The sequence below is a fragment of the Sinocyclocheilus rhinocerous genome, unplaced genomic scaffold (genome assembly GCF_001515625.1).
Source record: "Sinocyclocheilus rhinocerous isolate Xijiao unplaced genomic scaffold, SAMN03320098_v1.1 scaffold3815, whole genome shotgun sequence".
Taxonomy (NCBI): domain Eukaryota; kingdom Metazoa; phylum Chordata; class Actinopteri; order Cypriniformes; family Cyprinidae; genus Sinocyclocheilus; species Sinocyclocheilus rhinocerous.
Window position 1 is genome coordinate 125,071 of NW_015624828.1, and position 18,076 is coordinate 143,146.

Below are 18,076 nucleotides of genomic sequence, written 5' to 3' on the forward strand. Positions count from 1 at the left end.
CGCTGCTTTAGAACATTGATTTTGAAACTTGTGAATCCTTTAAAATCATTAGAAGACAGAATCACGATTCATATATGAATAGATTTTATACGTGCACCTCTAGTTTTCTCTTCCTCTTCTCTAAAGCAGCGCAGCATGGCCTCGCCCTCTTTGCTGCCTTTTCCAGAGGGCGGGGTTTATCAGGGTTTGTGATGTCACGAACCCGGGAAGTAACTTGTTGTAGTCCCTATGAGCCGTTTTTGTAGGCATTAAACTGGCAGAATTTTAAAAGACGATATCTCCATTTGCATTGAACTTTCAGCTTCGTAACTTTGCAGATATTGTTTATGCTCAAACAGCAACATTACACACATTAAAAAAGTGAAATCGCAATGAACCACCCCTTTAATTCATGACTGGTGTTTTGTTTTGCTCTCTCCACTGCGATTCTGCGTTCTTCACTTCTCACCGGACCTTGCGCTACGCCTACGTCCCACTTCATGTGCATGTACGAAACAAGCTAGAGATTATGTTTCATAACGTTTTAAATATGGATATTTTTCTTACAAAAACACATCGATTCACTTCAGTAGGCCTTTGTTAACCCCCCGGAGCCATGTGGAGTACTTTTTAAGATGGATGGATGCACTTTATTGGAATCTCAACAGCCATTCACTGACATTATAAAGCTTGGAAGAGCCAGGACCTTTTTTAATATAACTCGCATTGTACAGTATTTGTCTGAAAGAAGAAAGTCATATACACCTAGATGAGTAAATCATGGGGTACTTTTCATTTTTGGGTGAACTATCCCTTTAAATTTGATTTTTAAAGTGTAACATTAAATCAAGTTGTAACCACAGTCAGTGGTTAGACATGAGAAACTTTATTACCAATCACTTCTACAGGCCTTGCTTTGTTATGCTCTAACAGTTTTTAATTAAAATGCTATGCGCAGTGAACCTATAACCTTCTCACAATGTTTTAGTAACCTTATATTTGATGCTGTGAAATGCTGAAGGCCTGATGCACTAACCTTCGCTTCACTGCTGCCGTGTTTTGTGGTGCTGCTCTGTTCTGTGTGGCTCTGTGGTGCAGTACTCATCTCCACTGCAGGACGATGTGGCCATGACACAGAGACGACGGTTCACACGTGTAGAGATGGCCCGTGTGCTGATGGAGCGCAACCAGTACAAGGAAAGACTGATGGAGCTTCAGGAAGCTGTGCGCTGGACCGAGATGATCAGGTGAGGGAGAAGCAGCCATAAACATAAAATCTCACATCCAAATCAACTCTGATTCAGACACTACTTTTATCTGGCATCAAAGCATGTAAACAAAATCTCAGACATTTGCACATCTAAATTACTTTATCAATACAATACTCATAAAAACCTGGTCGATAGGGGAGGACAAACGCACGAATGCATTGTAATGTAACATAAAATGTTACAAAACACTCTAATGTACATAAATGATAACATACACAGCACAACTGATAATAATGTTTCCCAAATGCCAAATCAGTATTAGAATGATTTCTGACGGATCATGTGACACTGAAGACTGGAGTAATGATGCTGAAAATTCAGCTTTGACATCACAGGAATAAGTTATTTTAAATTGTAATAATATTTCAGAATATTACTGTTTTAATGTGTTTTTGATCAAATAAATGCAGCCTTTTGATTGGTAGTGTAAATAAAAACAAAACACTATTATTAATAATAATAAACACCTCTGTTTATCAATTTTCACTGGCTACCAATAGCTGCTTGCATAAAATTCAAGGCATTAATGTTTGCCTACAAAACCACCACTGGCTCTGCACCCCTTTACCTAAATTCATTACTTCAGACTTATGTGCCTCTAGAGCAGGGGTGTCCAAACTCAGTCCTGGAGGGCCGGTGTCCTGAAGAGTTTAGCTCCAACCCAAATAAACACACCTGAACCAGCTATTCAAGCTCTTACTAAGCATACTAGAAACTTAAAGGCAGTTTGGGCAGTCCTGAATGAAGTGAACGTTGCTTTATTGTTCATCCCAAAGAGGCACAAAATCACTTTCTCAGACTTTTAAATTAACTGTTCCCTACTGGTGGAATGACCTGCCCAACTCAGTCCATCTTCAAGAATTGGCTAAAAACACATCTCTTCCATCTTTATTTGACCCTCTAACTCAAGCACTCTCTATTCTAATTCTATTCTTAAAAAAAAAAAAGTGCCCCTTTTAGACTTGCACTCTATTCATTTACTAACTGCTTGTTTTCTTAAAAAAAAAAAAAAAAACACTAGCTTCTCTAATCTTTTTGTATTATATCTATTTGTTTTCTTTTTTATTTATTATACAATTAACAAAAGCAAAAAAAGGGTCTCTAACACTAGCTTTCTCTATTCTTTTTCTAGCCTATCTGTTTTCTTTTTATTTATTATATAATTTAAAAAAACAACACCAACAAAAAACCCTTGCTACATGTACTGCGTTAAGCTAACTGAGACCTTTTTTTTACAATAATTTACTTTAAAAGTACATGCATTTTCTTGTTGAGTACTGTATTAATTGTAGCTGTAAGTTACATGTTAATTTATACTTTTTAGTTCCAACATTTTTTTTACAGTAAAATTATATATAATGCTATTTCAAAAGATTTACAATTGTCAACGCTATATATACGGTAACGTACGGTTAGCCAATAAACAGGTTTTCACTCTAGCATTTTTACAGTCTTATGTAAAAACTTATTTTACAGTGCAGGCTTCATTTTCACTTTGTCTATTTCACTTCCACAGGGCATCTCGAGAGAGTCCTCTACCAGAGAAAAAGAAGTCCATAATCTGGCAGTTGTGAGTATTCCAGCAGATTTAGACATTTTGTTTTTGTTTTTAACTCTTAAATCAGTATGTAAGAAAGGGGAATGATTTAACACACCTGAAATATCTTAATGATGTTCAAGTAGTTTTATTACTAATTGTATCATTTACATTTGACCTGTTTTCCTATTCCTTTACCAGCTCACTTTGCTCTGTGTCTTTCTCCAGCTTTGCACGCCTTTTTAGTTCATCTGCGAGCCCTCCTCCAGTGAAACGGCTGTACACCAGTGTCAACATTCACTACAAGTCTCCCTCTCCTGCTGGCTACAACCAGAGACGCTCCCAAACCATGTGCCAGATCTCCACCTCCAGCTGCATACTGGAGTTCATGCCTGAAGAGTGAGAGGAAACATGCATACCTGACTGTGTCTTTGCCCCATCTGTCCTCACATCCTCATCCACACATTGTAGCTGTCTGTTTGTCCTCCCTCTTCCTCTGTCCCTCATGTCTGTTCTCTCTCTTTCTGTTGCTCAGGCAAGCTGACTCCTGCTAAATGCTGTGTGCTAATGCGGCATTTGACTGTTAGCTGTTGCACACTCACTCACACGTTTACTTGGGCTATCCAAGAAAATAGCATAGGCTTCTATTGCTTTAAATAAAACTAATAATAAAAACTACAGACTAATTCTAACATTATCTCTAAAAGAAAACCTGCATTTTTAGAATTTTTAGCATTTATTTAATACTTAATTTAGGTTGTGGGGTTTAGTTCTCAGGGATCATGCATAATGATAACTGTATTATTTTTAGATAAAGCCATAAAAATGTTATTTTAGTATTATTCATAAATGGTTAGAATATTTATTTATATTTTTAATTAGCTTTTATTTTTATATTTTCAGGTTTCATTTTAGTTTTGCTTTATATTTCTTTTTAGGTGAAATCATTTTCATTTTACCTTTAGTTTTTTAAAGTTTTGTTTTTTTAAGTTAGTTTTTTTTTTTTTTAGGTTTTTCATCTAATAAAATATTTTACTTTATTTCAGCTTTTTCAATTAACGAAAATGATTTTTAATAGTTTTAGTAAAGAATAGTAACACTGCTGCCAAATGAATAAATGTAAATATTTTATGCATTCATTGTTTTATTCGTCAGAACATTTTTACACATTAACATTTTAAAACATCAGATCACATCAACATATACATATCAAATATTCTTTTTTTAAGTCTGCTTCCCTCGCACTCCATTAGCATTAAATAGCACCTGCCAAATGCATAAATGTAAATGAAATATAACACATGACGCAGTGTGTCTGGCATTTCTTTTTGGCCTGGGCTGGCTGGCTGGTTCTCTTGCTCCTTCGCTGACTGCTCCCTCTCTCTTTCTCTTTGCCCTGTAGACTGCCCAGTAATGGTGTTGCGTCTCTCCTCAGCGATTCTGCGCTCTGTACACGCAGAGAGCAGCGTCGAGAGCAGTACCGGCAGGTGCGCGAGCACATGCGCCGGAAGGACGGCCCCATGCAGACCTGTGGCTGGAGTGTCCCGTCCCGATTGAAACAGGTATCTGCCCTTATGTTGACCCTTGACCCTTGAACTCTAAGATTTTTATATCCACCTAAAAACTGAAGTGGCTCTGTTTTGTCAGGAAGTCAAATAGAAGAGAAAAAATAAAGTAAATATGGACCCAAATGCACCAAGTATAAAGCATACAGTATAAACTTTTTATAAATTATTATAAAAGACAGACATTTGGAATGTTGCCTTGGCAACTAACTGAAATAAAATAATTTTAAATAAATAAGCTGAAGCACTAAAATGAATTTAAAAACATAAAATAAATTAAAGGTAAATATGAACATTTTAATTTTTCAAATAAAAGAACCGTGCAACTATTTTGCTAAAATAGTTTAGGCTTCCCAACACTATATAAGAGAGACAGAAAAGTGAATGTTTGCTTACTATCTTTGCTCATTTTGCTGTAAAGCTGTTTTGCGTTTTGTCCTGCTAACAACTTGGCACCTCTTTTTTAACGATTATAAATGGTTTAACATGTTCGGTGCCACATCATCCATCTGAATTCTCGCGTGTGTGACACAGCAACATAGCCATGACTGTGTGCTTGTTGCCATTGTCTTAGTAATGGCACTGGTTAGTCTGGAATTGTTTTTTTGTTTTGTTTTATGGGACTAGTTAACTAGTCCACGTTGTGCTGGTTTCTGGAGTGGCAACTGTGTTAGGGTTGCCACGGTGACCGTGTGTTTGTCAGGGTTGCCGTGGTGACAGTGACGCCGTGGCTCTAACTGTGATCTCCCACAGAACGGCTCCCAGGCGGACAGCGCTCAAGATGCCACAGCGAAGAGGACGCAGGCAAGTCTGAGCAGCAGAGGACCAGCATGCACCTCTCCCACCCTGTCCCTTTAAATCCCGGCCCTAACCCGGCTCAGCCTCGGTCAGCAAATCATAGCGTAGACGCAGCAGAAAACTGATATAGCAGAAAATAACGTCTTTGCCAAGTTGAATATATCTTTAGGAATGAAACCTCTGGTATTTATACAGTAGGTGTCGTCATGCTTTCCGATTGTTTTGCTAACACTATCAAGTTAACACAATATTTACTGCATTTTAGACATTTTGCTGATTTTACAGTCACATACAACCTAGACGGATATAACTGTGCCAGTCATCATAATTTATAAGTCAGCATTATTGCAAGACAACCTGAAATGTAAATGTAGTACCATGTATCAATTTGTAATTCAAATACAGTGGTCCGTGAATATGGTAATCATTCAGCATTTGATATGCAATAGTATATTCGAGTAGTAAATACCATAGTATTACCATCTGATACCACTGTTGTACCATGGTATCACCAAAGTACTGTTTTGTAAGAGTACCTTTGGATTTTGACTAAATAAGACAAAACTTTTTATAATATTACTATATTGTGTGAAAAGGCCACCTTTCTGCTAAATTTCACTTTATTTAGCTTTTTAATAATGTTACATTAAATTATGTTAAAAAAATTAACTAGCTATATGTTAACTAATTAACTGAAATTTAAAAAGCTCATATATGCCATATGTTATGATTTCATGTAATAGGCAATAGGTTTAAAATATATATTTCTTTCCGTTCAACATTTTACATATTAATAAAGTCAGCAATTCAATGGCCATAATTGATTACTATTACAATTTAATTTAAATAGTTTGGTCCCTTGTGAAAAAGTATATTTAAAAAAAAAAAACTGAACTTACAGATTATATAATATTCACAATTAAAAAAAGGCTACTTAGGTGTAATAGTGTACTTAATAAAGAGAGTACACTTTCATGACTGTTTCTTGGCACACTTAAGTACTCTTTTAAATGTGTATTAAAAGTTTTACTTTAAAGTACATTTGAAATCATTTTAATAATCTTTTTTGTGCTTTAAAGACATACACTTATTTTGACTGTCTACTATAGCACATGTGAAGTACTTGATTATAATTCTAACTGTAGTGTGTTATTCAGTAATACATTTCATGTTAATATATTTTAAATGTACTAAATGGCAACTTCGTCATTACAAATGTGAAATTGCAAATATATTTAAATACATGACACACAGGTTTCAGTAGAAATTATATTTAAGCATATTTAACATTTAGTTTATAGTTTGCCATACCTGCTTGTCAGTACGTTTGGCAGAATAGTTTAACCATATTTCAAAAACAATAAAAGGTATGAATTAAAAATATGCTAAAGTGTAATTCTTTTTCACAAGGGCTGCCTTTGTAAAGATAATAAAGATAAATGGTTATTCTGATCTAGTATGTAAGCAGAGTTTAGTTGAACAGGTAACAGTTTCAAACAAATTCTAGATGTCTAAAATGTAACGAAAGCTCATTTTAATACAATCACATTCCAATATTTAATAATATACAGAGAACATAGTCTTAGATGAAAGTAAATTAATTCAGATGGTAAGAAAGTATTTTGTCAGTGTTGTGTAACATGATATGCTCGTCCGTATCAAACCTTCCTCCATCTTAGAAACACTTGATCATGATTTGCTGCTCTCTCTGTCTCTCGGTGGCATTTGCTGACTATACAGTAGATTGACTGTCATTGCGCATGCGTCTGCCTTGTAGCCCTCTAACAGACTTTGATCTGCTGCTCTGGTTTGCTGTTCTTGGTTTCCCCTTTCTCTGTCTGCCCTGGATCAAGGCAATCTTAACCAGGGCATGATGGGAGCTCTGAGTATGGCATTTTCTGCTTGTAGTGTGTGGCAGTGATCTTATTGATAAAGGCCTTGTGAACATCACTGTCTTCCTGTGTCCTCACAGGCCAATGAGAAAGAGGATAATCGCATGAAAAATGTCCCTGTGCCAGTTTACTGCCGCCCTCTAGTTGAGAAAGACCCCAACAGGAAGGTAAAAGATACACACATGCTTACAGGCTATTTGTTTTGAGGGTTTGAAGTTATGAACTCAGACTCTTGTTCTTTAGCTATGGTGTGCTGCTGGTGTGGATCTCACTGGCTGGAAGACACCCAATCAGGAGACTGCAGCTGTGAAGCTGTCCAATGGCTCAGATCCTTTGACTGCTGAAGATGAAGGCGGAGACAGCAAGAGTGAGCAGAGCTCACCAGAGAAAAAGAAGGTAAACGGCCTTAAAAAAAAAAACAAGAATAAAACACATGAAATTACAAGAAAATAAACCTACACTTTTGGAAGAGATGTTCAAAATAAACAGAAAAATTGGGATCCGTAAGCAAAAAAAAAGCGACAGTAAAAACATTTATAATGTCACAAATATTTTAATTAAAAAATGCAGTTATTTTGAGCTTTCTATTCATCAAAGAATCCTGAAAAATGAAATGTGCTATATAAATAAACTTGCCTTGCCTTGAAAATTCAGCTTTGCCTTCACAGAAATAAATGATATTTAAAAATATATTACAATAGATAACAGATCTTTTAAATTGTAATAATATTTCACAATTTTACTGTTTTTATTTATTTATTTATTTTTTTGAAGTGAAATAAATGCAGCCTTGGTGAGCATAAGAGACGTCTCTGAGAAATGTAAAAAAAAATCTTACTGACTCCAAACCTTTGAAGAAGGTTCTGAAAGTCTGAGACCACATCAAACATTTAATTTCAATTCAATTTAAACCTGGAAAAAAGCAGAAAGTTAAAGTAGAGAATGTAAAAGTAAAGAATGTAAAGAAATTCAAATAAGCAAATTTGTGACATTGATTAAAGCAGAAGGGAGACAAACCACAAATTTTCAAATTTATGCTAATTTTTGAGGTACATTTTTCACTCTATTTGCCTTGCTTATAATAATAATAATAATAATAATAATTCATTACATTTATATAGCGCTTTTCTTGGCACTCAAAGCGCTTTACATTGTCAGGGGGTATCTCCTCATCCACCACCAGTGTGCAGCATCCACCTGGATGATGCGACGGCAGCCATAGTGCGCCAGAACGCCCACCACACACCAGCTTATTGGTGGAGAGGAGACAGAGTGATGAAGCCAATCAGTAGATATCAGTAGATTATAATAACATTTTAGTCAATTTTATTACTTTTCAAAATCTAAAATTGAATATAATAATTTTTTTATTTGCTAGTCACTAGATCAGAAGGGGTCATAGACTTTTGGACCTCACTGTACATCTTTTACATTTTACTGCCGTTGCTTCCCTTTCTTTCTTTAAGTAAATGAATGCTGGAAGTGAATTTCAAACATCAGAGTTCTAAATTGAATTAGCTAGAGTCTAAACATTGGTATTTCTCCCTCTTTTAGCCTAAAGAACTGCATGAGACTGACTCCATGAGCAGCCGCGTGTGGATTCTGACCAGCACTCATTCAGCCAGTAAAGTGGTGATTATCGACGCAAACCAGCCCTGCTCACTGGTCGACCAGTTTAATGTGTGTAATGCCCATGTGCTGTGCATCTCCAGTGTACCAGGTTTGTGTAGTGCTATATACAAATAACTACACTCTCAATTGTAACAGACACTGTAAAAGATGTGTTAACTGTCACTTGTGCTTTTTTTGTGTGTGTGTGTGTGTGTGTGTAGCGGCCAGTGAGAGCGATTACCCAGCAGGTGAGATATTTCTGGAGCAGCAGGCTGGAGATGGGCCTTCAGAGGAGAAGGGTGGAGTGGAGGGCATGCTGGCGGGGATCACCATCGTGGGCTGTGCCACTAACTGCAGCGTAGTGCGCAGCAACTGCTCCTCTCGCACCGACACACCTGTGCAGGACCGAAGCCAAGGTCAGCAAACTGACTGAAAATGTATGTTAGGAATCTTTGAGACTACATAGTGTTCATCATATGTTTCGTGTTTAGCTCCTACAGCTCCAGTGTGCAGAAGCCTAGCAGTGTCACAGTCTGCGGAGGAAGCCACAGAAGCCATTGAGGTGTCTGAGGAGGCAGGGCCTAATGAGAATGAGGACAGCACACTCGGACCTTTCACCGAGCATGTCTTTACTGACAACACACACAGGTACCTCACATATAGCCTACTAAACTAAAGTGCCTACCAAATGCTTTCATTAAGGTTTATGCACAAAAATTATAGAGTTTTCTAAACCAATCCTGTTTTTCTCACTGCAAAAGGGCGGTTTTCTATTTGCTGAATACGTTAGGAAATGATTTAGGTATGTGTGCTGAATTTAAATGGTCTGCTCTGCGTGTTGTGCCATCAGTGAAGCAGGTGTGCCGAAGGAGCAAGTGACATCAGCCCCCACAGACTCAGAAGAGGCAGGAGACGACCGGGCGGGAACAAGTGCTGCCCCAACCATGTGGCTGGGAGCCCAAAATGGCTGGTTGGCATCACACCTTCAGTGGCATTTTCACATTCTTAAGTCATAATTCCATCTCAAATATTATATGCACCATGTAAAATACTCTGTAAAGTCTCTGTAAACTCTGTCCACAGGCTTTATGTCCACTCTGCAGTGGCCAACTGGAAGAAATGCCTCCATTCTATCAAACTCAAAGACTCTGTACTGAGTTTGGTGTAAGTAGAATCCTAATGAAGTATGTACACTACCATTCAAAAGTTGGGGGTCGGTTTTTAATGTTTTTGAAAGAAGTCTCTTACGCTCACCAAGGCTGAATTTATTTGACCAAAAATACAGTAAAAACAGCGATATTGTATTTTTAAAAATAATTGTTTTTAATACATTTTAAAATGTACTTCTGTGGTGGCAAAGCTGAATTTCCAGCATCATTACTCTAGTCTTCAGTGTCACATGATCTTTCAGAATCATTCATTTGCTGCTCAAGAAACATTTCTTATTATCACACTTGAAAACAGTTTTGCTGCTTAATATTTTTTTGTGTAAACCATGATATTTTGTCATGATAAGAAATAGAAAGTTCAAAAGCATTTTTTGACAGAAATATTTTGTAAAGTCTTTATCATTCATTTGCTGCTCAAGAAACATTTCTTTTTATCACACTTGAAAACAGTTTTGCTGCTTAATATTTTTTTGTGTAAACCATGATATTTTGTCAGGATTCTTTGATAAATAGAAAGTTCAAAAGCATTTTTTGACAGAAATATTTTGTAAAGTCTTTACTGTTACATTTGACCAATTTAATGCATCCTTGCCGAATAAAAGTAGTAATTTCTTTAAGAAAAAAAAAAAGTGTACTGACCCCAAACTTTTGAATGGTAGTGTATATAAAAAGACTGATAACAAGTAACACCAGTTATATGAAAAATACTAATAATTTCCAATTTTGACTCTTTGTGTTTTAGACATGTGAAAGGGAGAGTTTTGGTTGCGTTAGCTGATGGAACTCTTGCAATCTTCCACAGAGCTGAAGGTTTGCTTCATCTTTCTAATGTTAAACTAATGAGAAAATGAAAAAAAAAAGTTATTTGTTAAAATAGTTTTGGTGTAAATATTTTTCATTTATGCATATTACAATAACAAATGTGAAATGTAAACACAGATGGACAATGGGATCTATCTAACTATCATCTTATGGATCTGGGAAGACCCCACCACTCCATCCGATGCATGGCTGTGGTTCATGACAAAGTCTGGTGTGGAAACAAGAACAAGATCCATGTGATCCAGCCCAAGAGCATGCAGATTGAGGCCAGTCTCAGAAAGTGAATGTTATGTCTTCATCATAATCTTTGTCTTGGGACTTGATTTGATGTTTCTCTCTCTTTCATATAGAAATCATTTGACGCTCACCCACGCAAGGAGAGCCAGGTGAGGCAGCTGGCATGGATTGGTGATGGTGTCTGGGTTTCAATCCGGTTGGATTCTACACTCCGTTTGTACCACGCACACACACATCAGCATCTGCAAGATGTGGATATCGAGCCTTATGTCAGCAAGATGCTGGGTAACACTTCTCACTTTGTTGCTGTGACTTCAACACTTCTGATTTATAGCGTTCTGTGTAGAGATTAGTTTAGAATTGAGATTATATGTGTACTGTCTTAATTACCTCCTCATGCAGTTTTTTACTTTGATTTGATTTTATATTTTGTTTTATTTTACCAGATTTATAAAAGCAATTTAACAGAAAATGCACACTAAAAAAATTTTTTTTAAGTGTAATAAAATAAGATTTTAAAAATTTAAATGTGTTGTTAATTTATTGGTAATTATTCTATTTATTGGTGGAATAATTTTGTCTAATATTTATCAAAGATCAGAAGTCGCAATATAAATGTTTTACGTTGTGCTATGTTGTCTGTGATTGACAGGTACAGGAAAGTTGGGCTTCTCTTTTGTCAGGATAACTGCGCTGCTGATTGGAGGAAACCGATTGTGGGTGGGGACTGGAAATGGTGTCATCATCTCAATCCCTCTGACTGAAAGTAAGTCTAAGGGGTATTGACATTGGATGTATTGTTGATACATTATGTGTAATGTATGCAAAGTTGTTATTCATTAATGTCAACTCTGAATTGTTTGCAATAAAAAAATAAAAAAAAGTCTAAGGGGTATTTGTATGCACATACACTTTATTGTTAACAAGGTCCTTGATCATCTGAACCATTTCCCTTACCCTTCACTGATCAACCAAAACATTTCTCCGTCATTGGTTTATGCTGGTTAGTGATACTTTTGGTGGTCAACCAGCTTGTTCTTGCTCATTCTGTAGCTGGCTGACCAATGAAGTCTTGCCGGTTAAGCTAGTTAAGAGGCTTGAATCTCACCATCCCTTGAGTTCATTGGGTTGCCACCACCCTGGGATTAACCTGCTAACTTTAATGTCTTTATCCCAGATAATTAACCGCTAAGTCAACTTCCTTAATCCATTAATTGCCCAACAAACCTTGTGCCTCCTCTTGTCATCTCCTTTCTAGCTTTTCTCCTCTTCCTTTTTCTCTATTGTACCACTACCCTCTTTTGCTTCGTCTCATGAGTGTTGCTCTCTTGTCCTGCCTTGTTCCCCTTCCCACTTCCTCCTTCCTGTAGCCGTAGTGCTTCATCGAGGGCAGCTCCTCGGACTGAGGGGTAAGTGTGGAGTGTTACAACTGTCATTCTTATCATGTCACATCTCACTTATTTTGGGTACTCCATGGTCTTCTTTCGTTTATATTTCATTGTTTACTAAACTTTTTTTTTTTAAAGTGGTTTTAGCATGTTTTGGTCATGGATAAATTACCTCTGTCCTACTATCCCCATTATTTTGTGTTCATTTTTTTCAATGTTATTTTGAGTGGAGTGGAGTCATACAAATCTACATATACATGTTTATCAGAAAAATATATTAACCTTGCAAAAAAAAATAGTTTTTTCAACAATCTAAAAAAAGCAGTAACTTCAGTCTTTTTTCATTCACTCCATCATTCAATAGATTATTTTTGTGAGTGGTTTTAGCATATTTTAATTAATCTTCATTATGTTAACTGCGTTTCATTTTTTTTCATGTTTTTTGTCTTTTTGAATATCTGTGGCTATTTTTGCATGCTTTGATCTCTTTATTACACTGTTTTTCTCTGCAGCAGTTTCATTTATTTAAGCACTGGCAGTCCCTGTGAGTTTCGGCCTTTGGTCGTTACACTTTCTGATTGGTGGTTTCTGTTCTCTTGCAGCCAATAAGGTGTCACCCACATCATCGGGGGGCGTGATCCACGTATATGCAGATGACAGTAACTCTGAGAAGAGTAGCTTCATACCATACTGCTCTATGGCACAGGCTCAACTCTGTTTCCATGGACACAGAGATGCAGTCAAGTTCTTCGTGTCAGTGCCAGGTTAGTGTCAATTTTAAATATGTGAGGATTATATATATATTTATATATTTATATATATATATATATATATATATATATATTTTTACATGTATTTTTAGACATATTTATAAAATATATTTATATAAGAATATTTTAGACATAATTATATAATATATAACAGTAACATGCATGCATCTCATGTTGTTTTCAGGCAATGTGTTGGCCACCCTGAATGGTAGCGTGTTGGACAGTCCGTCAGAGTCTCAGGGGTCCTCAGCCCCGACAGACACAGAAGCACAGAGCGTTCAGAACGTGCTGGTGCTGAGTGGAGGAGAGGGTTATATTGACTTCCGTATCGGTGAGAAAAAATAAATAGACTAAATTAGCATGTTTGTTTGGTCATATAACCATTAATAGCATTTACTCATTCTCTTTTCTCAGGTGATGGGGAAGATGAGACAGAGGAAGCAGATGGTGAAGCTCCTCAGATGAAGCCAGCGTTGTCTAAAGCAGAGAGGAGTCATATCATTGTGTGGCAAGTGTCTTATGGTCCGGAGTGACATGAACAGACGCCTCCTGCCTGTCCCCCTTTCCGCCCTATAAGTCCGCCCCCAAAGACGAAGTATGAATCCTTTCTGTAACTATGCCCCGAATTGTGTACCTAAGCTATGTACCTACCACAGCCTTGTAACTACCCCTTCAAAGTCTTATATTCACCCCGTTAGCCTGTATTTTCCTACCCTCAATTATAACTACCTGTACGATCCTTCAATCCACCTTATAACATTCCCTTCCCAACAAAAACACACAAAGTTCAAGAACTTCCTGCATCTTATGACTGAATAGCAATTTTAAATGAAATATAAACAGTTTAAATCCAGTACCAAACTATGTTCCTGAAAGAACTGCCCAGTTTTTGCCAAAAACCCTGACCTTTATTTTTGCAGTCCGTCAGCACACAGCTCACTGAATGACAGGAACTCATCATGACCTCAAGTGACTTCAGAGATGAGAGGATTCATTTTGGAAGAACCAGCTAGATGTGTAATGGAATACAAGAGGGAAAATGCAAACAAAACCTCAATATGTAAATACTGGAAAGCATCATGGACTGCAGAGAGAAATAAGAGTGAATACTTGAGGATAATCAAATAAGTGGTCAGGATTTGTTGGCTATCTAGCACAACCCAAATATGTCCCAATGCCATTTCAGCTCATTAAGTAAATATGTAAAAGAATATTCAACAAAACTGATTTAAAAAGCTCAAAATCACTTCAACCATTTGCAGCTATCCATTTTTCAACCTCAGTGAGATGTGTGCTGACTAGCACTGCTAAATTCCCTTTGGGATTAAGAATGAGGTTAACAGCTAAACCGAAGCATTTGATTGGACGAGGTTTGGAAGAGATGGTCGTCCCAGTCGCCTTGTAAATCATCACTCTGTGTTCTCTGTGTGGTTAAGTATTAAGAAATAAACATGTTTATGTGCTGAATACATCTGTCTTCAGCGCCATCATTTGTAGAAATGCTATCATAACTTAATGGTCTTTTCCTTGAATTAGTAGGTAGAGCAATACGTTATACACATTTACACTTTATACACTAAATATTTAATGGAAAATACACTACCAATATTTTTTTTCCTTGAAGGAAAATAATACCTTTATTCAAGGACGCATTGATCAATATTGAACTAAAGTGAAAGACATTTGTTACAAAAGATTTCTATTTCAAATAAACGCTGTTCTTTTGAACTTTATATTTATCAAGGAATCCTGAAAAAAATCTTGGTTTTCACACAAAACATTAAACAGCAAAAACAGTTTTCAACATAAGAAATGTTTCTTGAGCAGAAAATAAATTATAAATAATTCTAAACAATAACAAAGGAATACCTTTTTATATAACATATTAAAATAAAAACACTTTAAATTGTAATATTTCACAATCAAATAAAATCAGCCTTAATAAGCACGAGACATACTTTTTGCAAACAATTAAAAAACTTAGCAAACCCAAATTTTTATAATAGTCTACACAAAATAATGAACAAAGGAATAATATTTGTAAAGTAAGGTGCCCTTTGGTCAACTGAGTTCCAAGCACTAGAGTAAGACAAAGTATTACTGGGATATTCAAGTCAGTTTTTCAGAATATGCTGGCCCTTTGTCATTCATTATTGCTTTCCTTTTGAGTCATGATTAATACATGTATTTTTTTACAGAGTGCATAAAAATGACAAAAAGCATATCCATGTCAAAAGCTGGAGGTAAAAATGTAAACCACTTCTTTTGATTGGATGTAAATACCTCAAGTAAAACATCTTAAAGAGTAATGCATGGCTTACCAACCTACCAAAGATTAGTAATGAAGTGAATATCTGTGAAGATTAAACATTTACAAAGAAAGCAGTAAAAAAACCATTACATTCAATATAGCATGACCAATAACTGGATATCAGGGACAAATGCAGGTTACCTTGACAACACGATCTAGCTTTTCCTGTTTTATTTTTTTTGGTCACTTTATGGCATGAGCAGAGTTTTCTCTTGAGAGGAGCAGATGAAGCTGCAGAAGCTATGTTACGATGAGTGTGTGAGTGTTACATGTGGGTTTCAAGCATAGATCCAGTGCTCATTGCATTCTTCCCAGCAGAACAACTCATGATGCTTGAACCACAGTGAGATCTCTCTCTGAGCACTTTCAACTGAATCACTGCCGTGAATCACATTCCTGCCAACAAGAAAAAACTATTTAACAAGCATTCATGTTAATACAACCATAATGAATTCATGCAACACAGACGAGTCAATCAAAAATACTGCAAATCTATAAACACTGGAAAAATGTTTACTTTGAAACTATTTTCTAGTGCTAATAATTTAACAAATTTCACAAAGAAATGGCAAGTAACATTGAATTTAACATGACATTTTTAAGTAGAAAGACTTAAGTATTTTCTTCAATAAACTTTTTTGTTTGTTTAATTTTCAACTTCAAAAAACAATTTTTACAGTCCATCTAAATAAATACTGTTTAAAACACAAACTAACCTGCTCACTTCAATGCAATAGTCTCCTCTGATAGTGCCAGGGAGAGAGTCTGCTGGGTTTGTCTCTCCAAGCATCTTTCTGGCAGTCTTTACCACATCCAGCCCTTGCCATACCTAATTAAAACATATGCAGATAGACACACGTAAGTGTGACATAGCATTACAAGTCTTTAGATGAGGCATAATTACAGAACTCATATTTGGGACCAATATGGAGGCACTGTGTTCCTTGCCATTGCAACAATGGGTCCAGAGCTCATGTATTTGATCAAGCCACCGTAGAATGGCTTCTCCCTCAGGTCCCTGTAGTGCTGTCTGAGCTGCTCCTCTGATGCCTACAGGCGTAAACACACATTTATATTAATACAGATGATATATTCTCTAGGTGAATATTATGTGAAAGATGCTCCAGTGGTGCTCTCACCTGCAGGAGCTTCATGCCGACCAGTTTGAAACCCTTGCGTTCAAAGCGGAGGATGATTTCACCCACCAGTCTGCGCTGAACTCCGTCTGGCTTCACTGCGATGAACGTGCGCTCGTTTGTGCCAGTCCATCCTGCAATGAACATCTGAAATTAAACTCATTGCTCTTGACTCTCAAAGCTATTGCTTGCTTGTGTACAGAACTTCATTACACAGAAATCAAAACAGATGTGATTGGTAGAAGCTATTATGTGTGCTATTCAAATGTATTACACATCTCACGTAAAAACAGATTTGATTGGTCGAATTTAGTATGTGTGGTATGGTATTCTAATTTATTACACACTTCATTCTGATTGGTCAGTCACGGCATTTAAATTTAATAGATAATATATAGACTCTGTGATCTATATAAAACAACAATTTAAACAAAGTAATACTTCATCTCCATATATATATATATATATATATATATATATATATACAGGTGCATCTCAATAAATTAGAATGATGGAAACCAATGGCTACCAGCAACTGTTTGATTTCCCACATTCTTCAAAATATCTTCTTTTGTGTTCAACAGAAAAAATCAACTATACAGGTTTGGAACAACTTGAGGGGGGTAGTAAATGATGACAGAATTGTCATTTTTGGGTGAACTATCCCTTTAAAGCAAAAAGGGGGCAAATAAAATATTGCAACATTCTGAAATTTATGGAATGTTTTCAGTTAAACTTTTCACTCAAATTGGTATGCTGATAATACAATTTGAAATGAAAGAAATAAAATACATTTAAAATAAAAAATGCAAATACAAAATAAAAGCATTATCACTAGACCTTTGGATTCCACTGTATACAAAAACCTGGGAACTCACGCAAATTATAATAAACTAAAACAAAAAAGTCTTAAATGATTGCTAAATCTATTATTATGAATAAATACGATATTATATTAAGTAGTACTATATGAAAAATACGATTAAGACCATGATGCACTGTTATGAACATGTATTTGTGTATTTTGCACACACAAAAAAAAAAACACTTAAAGGGTTAGTTCACCCAAAAATGAAAATTAGGCTGCGTTTTACTCACCCCCGAGGCATCCTAGGTGTACCAAATCTCACCTGAACTTGACTTTCAAATGATCAGTAATTATAAGTTTACTTTCAAATGAACACATTACGACATGGATTTTCAAGGCATATTTAAATGGAAACTCGAGTATGTAAAGAGATGTGATTTACAGTTATAGCTGACTACACTGATCTAACTTAACTATTGATGACAATGCATATGACACACGCAGCGTTATGTGCTCATTTTGGACGTATGCTAATGTAAACGTAAATATATCAATCAGAAACATCTGAACACTCACTGCTTTAAACGGACCAGCTAAACCAGGCAGAGGCGGACAGTAACTAAGTACATTTACTTGAGTATTGTACTTAAGTACACTTTTTGAGTATCTGTACTTTACTTGAGTATTATTTTTTCTGGGAACTTATGACTTTAACTTCACTACATTTGAAAGACAAATATTGTACTTTTCACTCCACTACATTTCTATCAAGGTCCTCAAAG

The 18,076-nt window shown here is 36.1% G+C and overlaps 2 protein-coding genes across 9 annotated transcripts in view; one reads left to right on the forward strand and one right to left on the reverse strand.

Annotated features, from left to right (window-relative positions):
- Positions 1-14,493, forward strand: part of LOC107745855 (C-Jun-amino-terminal kinase-interacting protein 3-like) — a 39,845-nt gene extending 25,352 nt beyond the window's left edge. For 4 of the 7 annotated variants that reach the window (XM_016559868.1, XM_016559877.1, XM_016559883.1 and 1 more), the window contains 20 exons: positions 1,078-1,226; positions 2,767-2,820; positions 3,016-3,186; positions 4,190-4,349; positions 5,106-5,156; positions 7,123-7,209; positions 7,286-7,438; positions 8,597-8,762; positions 8,875-9,069; positions 9,145-9,301; positions 9,504-9,623; positions 9,737-9,817; positions 10,565-10,632; positions 10,762-10,910; positions 10,995-11,166; positions 11,534-11,647; positions 12,252-12,290; positions 12,872-13,033; positions 13,224-13,370; positions 13,454-14,493. In XM_016559868.1, the coding sequence (XP_016415354.1) occupies positions 1,078-1,226; positions 2,767-2,820; positions 3,016-3,186; positions 4,190-4,349; positions 5,106-5,156; positions 7,123-7,209; positions 7,286-7,438; positions 8,597-8,762; positions 8,875-9,069; positions 9,145-9,301; positions 9,504-9,623; positions 9,737-9,817; positions 10,565-10,632; positions 10,762-10,910; positions 10,995-11,166; positions 11,534-11,647; positions 12,252-12,290; positions 12,872-13,033; positions 13,224-13,370; positions 13,454-13,572 (2,514 nt within the window). In that variant the 3' untranslated portion in view covers positions 13,573-14,493. The remainder of the gene's footprint in view (positions 1-1,077; positions 1,227-2,766; positions 2,821-3,015; positions 3,187-4,189; positions 4,350-5,105; positions 5,157-7,122; positions 7,210-7,285; positions 7,439-8,596; positions 8,763-8,874; positions 9,070-9,144; positions 9,302-9,503; positions 9,624-9,736; positions 9,818-10,564; positions 10,633-10,761; positions 10,911-10,994; positions 11,167-11,533; positions 11,648-12,251; positions 12,291-12,871; positions 13,034-13,223; positions 13,371-13,453) is intronic. The other 3 variants (XM_016559893.1, XM_016559900.1, XM_016559906.1) reach the window with 3 other exon arrangements.
- Positions 14,494-15,524: 1,031 nt separating this feature from the next.
- The window catches only part of LOC107745909 (nucleoside diphosphate kinase 3-like), a 3,344-nt gene continuing 792 nt past the window's right edge, over positions 15,525-18,076 (reverse strand). The window contains exons 2-5 of one of the 2 annotated variants that reach the window (XM_016559949.1): positions 16,490-16,620; positions 16,299-16,400; positions 16,067-16,179; positions 15,525-15,746 (exon numbers count right to left, since the gene is read on the reverse strand). In XM_016559949.1, the coding sequence (XP_016415435.1) occupies positions 15,629-15,746; positions 16,067-16,179; positions 16,299-16,400; positions 16,490-16,504 (348 nt within the window). In that variant the 5' untranslated portion in view covers positions 16,505-16,620 and the 3' untranslated portion in view covers positions 15,525-15,628. The remainder of the gene's footprint in view (positions 15,747-16,066; positions 16,180-16,298; positions 16,401-16,489; positions 16,621-18,076) is intronic. The other variant, XM_016559955.1, reaches the window with a different exon arrangement.